Source organism: Cucumis melo, chromosome 3 (assembly GCF_025177605.1).
Source record: "Cucumis melo cultivar AY chromosome 3, USDA_Cmelo_AY_1.0, whole genome shotgun sequence".
In the NCBI taxonomy this organism is placed as follows: Eukaryota; Viridiplantae; Streptophyta; class Magnoliopsida; order Cucurbitales; family Cucurbitaceae; genus Cucumis; species Cucumis melo.
Genome location: NC_066859.1, coordinates 8,504,604 through 8,514,327, shown reverse-complemented (window position 1 = coordinate 8,514,327; position 9,724 = coordinate 8,504,604). Strand labels below are relative to the sequence as shown.

The following is a 9,724-nucleotide window of genomic DNA, read 5'->3' as shown; positions in this document are numbered from 1 at the left end:
ATTATTCTTATTCTTATTATTATATATTTATTTTCAAATCCCAATATAAATAATACAAAATTAAAATTACACATACATGATACATCATTCTTAAAAATTGTCCTCTATTTCTTTTTCTTTTTCTTTTTCTTTTCTTTCTTTTTTTTCTTTTTTTTTTTTTTTTTTTTGTCTTCCTTCCTTTGCCTTTTCAGTGCTCAAAATTCTAATAATTATGTTGGGTGTTGGTGAATTTGTCTGTCCAAAACATGCCTAAATTTTCTTTCTTTCTTCATCAACATTTTGGAACAAGATTTATTTATTACAAAAATCATTGAAAATGCTACAATTCCTTGAGTCATTATTATGAGTTTTTGTAAGTTGGAATTGATAATGATGTTTGGGTTAAAACCCATTACACTACATTCTCATGCTTCAATAACAAAAATCTTTAATTTCAAAAATAAGTTATTTAAAAATTAAAAAAAAAAAACATTTGGAAGTTATTCAAAATGATTTTTTAAAAGAATCTTTTTTAAAGATAGAATAAAGCGTAAAAATATTTATACTATATAAAACAATTTTAAGAAAAGAAAAAAACTCACAAGTCCACTAAATAAAATAACAAAAATACCTCCACAATTAATCAGTCACATACGCGTGAAAAAATGATTTTATACCTAGTCTAAGTGATCTCATACCCAATTTAAGTGATCTCATGTCCAGTTTAAACGATCCCTTAGCCACGATCTTGTAGCAAGTCTAAATGATCATGATCCATTCTACCTGACCTAAATGATCTCGTAGTAAGGCTAAACGATCTCGTAGTAAGTCTAAACGATCTTGTGCCCTTGTACCTAGTCTAAACGATCTGATCTTGTACCAAGAAGAAAAAGAAAAGAAGATGAGCAATGATGAAGAAGAAAAGAAATTTAGTAGAGGAAATGAATAAATTGGTAAATATTTACATAAATAACCATAATATTGTAAAAGGAAGAAGAAATATTAGTATGAAAAAAAGTAATAATATGAAGAGGAGATGAATAAATCGTAAAAAAGAAGAAGAAAAAGAAGTGAAAAGATAGTCAGCATTAATCAAGGACAAACTTAAAATTTTTGAAAATATTATGGACTTTTTTATTTTGTTACATGAGTTGGAAATATTTTGGTGTTTTGTTATATTTATGAAAATTAATGTGTTTTAAGTGTATTTTAAATAAGTTTCCTTAAATGAGTTTAAACAAAAATAAGTTTCTTGAAAACATTTTTTTTCTTAAATAAATCTAAACGGACCCCAAGTCATGTATTTGAATCACAATTCTAAATCTTCCCATTATACAGTGCTAGATTCACTATATTCTTAAATAAATAAATGCATAAGGATGCTTTTAAATATAGTAAAATGAGTCTAATTATTTACAAAATATACAAATATGTCTAACGTCCATTATTGGTAGATAACAATACATATCTATTAGTGTTTATTACTATCTAAAATTGCACGTTATACTTGTAACGATGAGACAATTAGCTAATTAATTCTAAAATATTAATTAACAATTAGATTACAACTAACTAAGATATGGGTTTATAGCAATCTAATAATCTATTTTTCTTTTTTAGAAAATTAGGTATGTTCTTTCTCAAATTTTTACAACTATATGCATATCTTGATTCTTAACCAAAATCCTAAAATCAAAACCATGTTTATAAAATAGTTACATTTTCTTTTATTTTTAAATTTTAGTTTGATTTTTACAAACACGAGTGAAAAAGTTAATAGCAAAACATTAACGAATAAATGGAAATGTTTATAACTTAATTTTTTTAAAAAAAAAATTTACCAAAAGCCTAAATTATACAAATAATCTAACATATTTGCTCAGTCATACAATTTAGAGAAGACCAATTGAGCCCTAAATAGCAGTTGTCATTTATTGAAGATAAGCACTTTTGTCAATGATTCAATTATTTTTCAGCCAAATTTTTTATTTTTATTTTATAGAGTGTTTGCTTGTTGTATAAGCCATCAACTCCAATAATGGGACAACGGCCTAAGGTAGGTAATAGGTTAATATAAATCTTCTTTCCATTAACATTTAGGATGTCATTTAAGTAAACCCCTTCTAGAATTTTTTTCACAAAAAAAGATTTAGTCATTAAAGTCAACTTCAAAGATTGATATGGTGTAGATTTTGTTCTAGATGTCATAAAGCTTTATGAAGATTTTCTTTTATGACATTTATTAAGATCTTTTTTTCCCTTGAGGAAACAAATTTTTAAGTTTGAAGAAATAAATTTTAAGTTTTTAATTTCACACCCTTAGTGAATTTATTGCCTATTAAAGATTAGAGTTAATGTCCTAATAAATCAGCTCTACATAAACACACTATGTCTATGTCTATGTCTATGTCTATGTCTATGAGTGTGTGATAGGCATGATTTAAGTATCTTCTTTTACCATTTTTTTTCCCTTTGTCTTTAAGAAAAATGAGTGAGTAATTATAATAAAAATTATTTTGTGCAACATATTATAATTTTGCTAGCTCGTATATCTCACTTAACTCTTTAGATGACACCAATGCTTTGGTTGGCTAACCTATAAGAGAACTTGTAGGTACAATGTTACATTAAAATGTCTAACTAAATTATTACACAGAGTATATTTAATTCAACTAAACACTCAAAGATATTGCTTATTATCTCTTTACATGGAGGAATGAAACAATTTATAGACCTTATTATCTCACATCAGCTTTGGGATGTAGTATCTAAGATTGCAGGTTTTCAATGAATGAGCTAAGAATAGTTATTACTTCTTTAGTGATATGAGACGATCAACTTGACTGGCTAATTAACTAAACACTCTAGGATTTGATTCTTTGCTTAAACGTACAAATTCCTAAACAAACTCCCAAAATACTCTTAGCCAAGTTTATAATCTACCAATGGGTGTGGTGTGTTGAGCTTAAATGTCTAAATTATTATATAAGAAGTATTTAATATTCAAAATATTGTTTACCTCTTCAAGTACCAGAGGAATAATACAATATATACAATGTATGGTCTAACATCAACTTGGGATGTAGTCTCTAAGCTTGTAGGTTTTCAATATCATTAAGCTCCAGTGCATCTGTTATCACCTTGGTAATACGGGATGAGTTTGGCTAGGGTAACCAAACACTAATGACTTGTTTAGGGATGTGCGGACTTTTAACCAAAACTTCTATAATGTCTTTAAACTTGGACTTTGAAACAAAAAAAAAAAAAAAACAAAACAAAAAACAGTAGTTGTTAGGCTCTGGCCTTAATAAGATTAAAACAAAACAACAAAAGAATTGTGGTTGTTAACCCTTAATAAGACTAAAACAAAACAACAAAGAACGGTGGTTGTTCACTCTTAACCAGATTCAAACAAAACAACAAATAATAGTGATATCTTTCTAAAACAGGGATGTCAATTTAAGCTTTTAAATTTAGAAAAACGAATATATGTATATTGTGGTTTACCTTAGTTAAAAAATAACATTATTTTTTTGGAAATAAAAGTGAGTATGGATGAAAGAAAATAAAGATGTAATGGTGACAGGTAAAATCTATCTAGATTTAAGATGGTATGCCAATAATAATGAAGGGTTAAAAAGAGATGCTGAGAAATACAGGTAAAGAGTATCTATTTAAATTAGGTGAAAATGAAATTCCCAAACAAAGTTTAGAAAGAGAAATCAATTACCTTCCTTAATATTACAAGTAATTAATATTGCATTAATAGAATTAAAAAAAAAAAAGGACAAAACCATGGGGAAAATGGAGAGGGGAGAGAATCCAATTCAATGATAGTTTGATTAGTTAAGTACTCTCTTCTAATTAATATCAGAAAGGGTGTTTAATTAATTAATTGAATCAAATCCAACTAACACCTAAAATCAACTCTTTTCCATCATCATGATGACCGAATGGGAACAAAGATCTTGGGATTTTTTCTTGGCAATCAAACAAAATCTTAACCAAGAAAAGTAAAAGGGAAAAAGGACACCAAATAAAAGAAATTAATTAATACTAATTAAAATACCGTTTTGTCCTTCTTTTTCACCTTTTCTATTTGAGTCTTTAACCCCCTCTACTTTTATATTTTAGTCTATATCTTTTCTATTAAATTTAAATTTAAATTTTGTTCCTTTCATTTTATTCCATTAAAACATAGAATTTTACCTTCATTGCTAATCTTTCTTCGTAAATTGTGAAAATTCATTCATACATTTGTATTCTATTTTCTTTTCTGACCAACTAACTATTTTCGTATGCGAATTCTACATCGTCAAATTTAAAATTTATTGAAAGTAATATTTAAAAGGTTAATATGGATGAAAATTTTAAAGATATAAATTCTAGGAAAATGTCAATGTCAATAGATGTTTTTACAAAAATATAAAGACAAAAAAGTGAAATAAATACATTTATGGTTGTTTTCTAATATTCTAAAACAAATTAAAATATTTATAAAATATAAAGGTATTTCACTATTTATGAGCATACCGCAGCAGTTATAGATACATAGAAGTCTATCATAGTAATATGTTGCTAATAGACGGTAACTTTGCTATATTTATAAATATTTTTAACAATTTTGTCGTTTAAAAGAATTTTGCTATCGAGAAGTTTTCAACGCAACAAACTATATTTGATTATATGCAACAAACTACATTTGATTGTAGGCTTAACTTTTGCTATTGTAGGATATAATTTATGATTAAAAAAATTATTGAAAGTATAAGGACCAAAATCATATTTAAAATAAGAAAGAAATAGATAAATGGTGGTTGTAGGAATGGGGTATAGAGAATCTATGGAGAGATCTGAAGCCTGAGAAAATACAAACACACACATGACATCTACAACTACAACTATACTTCTTGATCACTAACTATTTCTTTTTTCTTTCTTCTTTCTTCTTTCTTCTTTCTTCTTCACTCACTTCTTCATGAAAACCTCAAATATTACCACACCCCACCACCTATAGCTCCCATTTCTTCCCATTTTCTTCTAAAACTTCCCCTATAATGTCAAAACCATCATAATTTTGAGATTTTGAAAAATAAAATAAAAATATAACTACATATTTTCCTTGGATATTCGTCATTCTAGCTACAGGCTTCTGATCTTGAAGAGAAGAAGAAGAAGAAGAAGAAGAAAGAAGAAGAAAGAAGAAGAAGAAGAAGAAGAAAAGCGAGAAGAAGGAAAATGGAGTTGAAGAAAACAGAAGTTGAGGAGAAAGTACAACAACAACACCACCATTTCCATGTATTGGCTGTTGATGATAGTCTTATTGATAGAAAGCTTTTGGAAAAGCTCTTAACAATTTCTTCATGTCAAGGTACAATTTTTTTATTATTTATTTATATCATTTAATATTTTTAATTGTTTTTTTTTTTTTAATAACTGGTTTGTTTTCTTCTTCTTCCTCCAATTATGCAGTTACCTGTGTTGAGTCTGGTGATAAAGCTCTTAGATATTTGGGCCTTCTTGATCATGATCTTGATCCATTTTCTTCTTCTTCATTTTCTTCCTCACAACTCTCCCAACATCAGGTTATTTTCTTATTTTCTTATTTTTTTTCCAATTTTCTATCTCCCAATGTCCATTTTCTTCTATGCGCATTCTTAAAGAAATTAACACAACAAAATGTATCAGAAGAATTGATGGACAATGGAATTATTTATATTGCCCTTTGGAATCACTTTCATTAGAATTTTAAATATATATATATATATATATATATTTATAAAATTAGTTTTAAATGTATTGATAAATAAATAAAATTAAAACATGTTTTATAAGATGTATATATATATATATATATATACAGATCAATTACTTTTAAACATGTTAAGTATTAAACAAATGTGTGATTTGAAATAGTTTTGAAAATATATAGGTGAAAAATAAAAAAATGAAAATGGTGTAAATTAAAAGGTAAGAACAAAGAAGAAAGTATTTATTGAAATTTTGTGGATCACATGTGGAAGAAAATATTAGGTAGAATACAATTATTTTTTTCAACAGTGCATTCAATCAGCCGGGAATTGATGAAGATTTTCTGTGGAATATGTTTTAGACATGGGGACCCCTATGTTTTTATTTTTATTTTTTTTATTTTTTTATTTTATTTAAAAAAAGAAAAGAAAAAAAAAAAAAGAAAAAGAAAACCCCTTGATTTTTATTATAATAATAATTTTTGAAAATGATTTAGATGTTGATTTTGCATTTACAGGAAGTCAAAGTCAACCTAATCATGACAGATTTCTGTATGCCTGGGATGAGTGGTTATGATCTACTCAAACGACTCAAGGTCAATTTCCACTTCCACCCTTTCATACTTCCAACAATTAATCACCTCAATTTTCGCTTCTATTTTTTCTATTTAATTCTTCATTTTACAATCTACCATTGGTGATACACAAGAATAATATATGCTTCTTCTTTTTATTTAACTCACAAACTAAGATATCTAAGTTTGAATAAAAAAAGAAGTATAATATATTTAAAGAAAGGAAAAAAAAAAAAAAAAAAAACAAAGTAGGATGATATTCCAAGTCGGTATAAAAAAAGATGATAATGGACAAAAACTTTACCTGAATATAGAAATTCCAGGCACCCAAACCTTGCAAAATTTTACTTTCTCAATATATATACATAAACTGCATTATTCTGTACCTCTCTCTGGACATTAACTTTGTTTCTATTTTTTGAAAATTTAATTCAAATTGTTTAGAATCAAATCAAATAACCTAAATTTGAAAAGTATAAGAGTTGCCTATCTAGCATATTTGAAATTAAAAAAAAAAAAAAAAAAAATCTTTCTTTTTTTCATTCGACAATTTGATTTTTTTTTTTTATTCGACAATTTTGTTAAAATGAATGTAACTGAGATGATGAGATGAGATAAAATATAACATGTATATGTGATTAAAAGATTTTTAGTTTTGAATTCCTAATCCATTGTTTTACTCCAAAGAAAAACTACTTTTATCCATTAAATAGATATACGAGTGGATAGGTCTATGTTATAACTGCTTAGAACTAAAAATAACTCTTTTTGCTATATTAAATTTGGTTTGATGGCTATTTTTTATTTTTAGAATCAAGTTTATACATACTATTTGTGTTTATAAGTTTTTTTTTTAATCCATTTTCTATTAGTGATATTTATCCCCTTTTTTTCTTAATTTAAAAAAATTAAATCATGAAATTTTGAAAAAAGAAAAATAGTAAAAAGCTTCGATCCTTCGAGCATTTTTTTAATATTTGTTTTCTTATAATATTTTGGTAATCTTTTAAACTCCAAGCCAAATTTTTTCAAAAAAAACCTGAACTTTTTAAAACTACTTTTTATTAGTTTTCAAGTATTAATTTGGTTTGAATTCATAAAATTTCAACTAAAATTAATGCATTAACCTAAAAAAGTAGACAACAATACCGCCTATTTAATTAATAATTATTGGATTTTTTTTTTTCTTTTTCATTATGGAAGGAGACAAAGACACTAAATTTTTTAAAAACATATTTTTATTTTTTAAAATGAAAAGATGAAAAGTGTTGTAGTAATAGAAAATTTTGAAAACGTGGATGTGCAGGGATCTTATTGGAAGGATATTCCTGTTGTTGTGATGTCATCAGAGAACGAGCCATCAAGAATCAACATGTAAATTATCATCTCTAACTCAATTTTCTTTATCTAAATTAAATTTCTCTTTATCTAATATCAAACCTTAAATTTATTAAATTTCATTTATATTTCATAATTACTTAATTATATATATGATAAAACACTTCTCAAATAAATATCAACTAAAGCAGGTGTTTAGAGGAAGGGGCAGAGGAATTCCTTCTAAAGCCCCTTCAATTATCGGATGTCAAAAAGCTCGAGCCTCGCCTTCAAAAATCTATCACCCGTTGTGCTTCTGATCAACAAATCAAGGAACAACAAACAACACTTGGAATTGGAATCGGAATCGCTATCGATGACGAAGAAAACTCGAAATTAGAAGAGAGTAAGAATAGCGTTAATAATAGTAGTAGTAGTAATAATAACAACAACAATAATAATAGCTTGAGCAAAAGAAAGGCGGCAACTGCGGAGCATTGTGAAGAAAGATCACGACCAAAACTGAAAGAATTGCAAGCTGGAGGGTAAAGTTGGAAATGGGGCATTGGCATTTCGCCGAACACCTCGGCTGCAATCATCTGGGAGTTGTTTGATACCAAGCGGAGAAAAAGGGGAATTTGGAGATGTAAAATGGATTGTTGTTTTGTATACCGTAATTTATTTGGTAATGAATGTGTTTGTGTTGGATGGATGGATGGATGAAGATGGAGGAAAGTCTCCCAAAATTGGAATGTTTTTGGAGGGTAATCAATTAATTCTAATTTGAACATATGTGTATATATCTTCAAACCATATGGGGAGGGGGATCATATCGAATATGGGGTTGAGGTTTATAACGTATGTTGTAATTTTAGGTAATATATTTCACTACAAAAACTCGCTCCACATAACATTACTTGAAAACAAGGAGTAAAGCACAAATTAAAGATAATTAAAGATAGAAGAGGAAATAAGGTTTTGAAGACTTAGTTCATAACACCACCTACTTCTCAAGGCATTTTACTAATATAATACTCAACCAATTTCTTATATTATTGTTGGACTTATATGTAAAAGTAATGATACTTATACCACCACACCACAAACTTATATGTTATCAAGTGTTGAGAGTGGGTATTTTTTTCCTAACTTGTTTGAACTTCAATTGAATGTTTTGAATCCTTTTCTAGGTGGAATCAAATTGTTAGTAAAATGTCTTTAATTTTTTATTATAAAAATAATTAATTAATTAAGAGTATAAAAATCAATCCTTACTTATTTAGTCGTAAAACAAATATTGACACTTTAATGCCAGACTAATAATTCGAATAAATTAATAAGCATAGAAATATATTTTTTAAAAAAGTTGAAATTTAATCCTTATAATTAATAAAATCTCATAAATATAGTTTAGTTAGTTTGTCTGCCAGAGATTGCTTAGGAAATCTTCTATCAAATCATAACAATTAATTTCTAATTATAAACTACTAAATTGTAATTTCTTCTAAACCACAAACACCAACATTGTTGTAACTTTTTTCAAAATCACAGTGACTAAAATTATAGTTTAATGAATATTATAGTTTTTTCTTAAAAAAAAAAAAGATATTATAAATAATCAAAAGCCACGTGGGGGAATATAAAATAATCAAAATAAATATTATAGTTTATCTTATAATTAAAACAACTTTACATAGACTCTCTAATCTCATGAATTGCTTAAATTTATTCTTATTTTAAGGAAAACCTAATGAAACGTACTAATAATAGTTTGTTACAAATAATATAATAATTGAATTAAGGTGTTACAGTTGTAGGTTTTATTTAAATAAAATATTTTATAGATTTATTTTAGGAAACTTTCATAAATATACAGTTTAATAAATCAATAAAGTTGACCATTTTTCAAATATTTCAGATTTGACTTCCGGTTACCTTTATCAAATCTATTTCTCTCTACTATTAACCAAAACTAAAAGATTGTGTATATAGAATATTGAAAAAAATTATTTATACTAAATTTTGAAAAAAAAAATTGTTTAGATCGTGTAGCCAAATCTAAATGATCGTATACCAAATTTTGAAAAAATGTTTAAATTTAGA

At 26.4% G+C, this 9,724-nt stretch overlaps 1 protein-coding gene across 2 annotated transcripts; it reads left to right on the top strand.

Annotated features, from left to right (window-relative positions):
* The first annotated feature begins 4,790 nt into the window (after window positions 1–4,790).
* Window positions 4,791–8,411, top strand: LOC103504069 (two-component response regulator ORR9-like). 2 transcript variants are annotated; one of them, XM_008468503.3, is made up of 5 exons: window positions 4,791–5,350; window positions 5,452–5,564; window positions 6,248–6,325; window positions 7,611–7,678; window positions 7,834–8,411. In XM_008468503.3, exons 1-5 carry the CDS (start codon window positions 5,218–5,220, stop codon window positions 8,168–8,170), a joined length of 729 nt encoding a protein of 242 aa, XP_008466725.2. In that variant the 5' UTR covers window positions 4,791–5,217; the 3' UTR covers window positions 8,171–8,411. The 2 variants fall into 2 exon arrangements, with proteins under 2 accessions (XP_008466725.2, XP_008466724.2); XM_008468502.3 differs by having other exon boundaries at window positions 4,804–5,350; window positions 7,831–8,411.
* The last annotated feature ends 1,313 nt before the right edge of the window (window positions 8,412–9,724 follow it).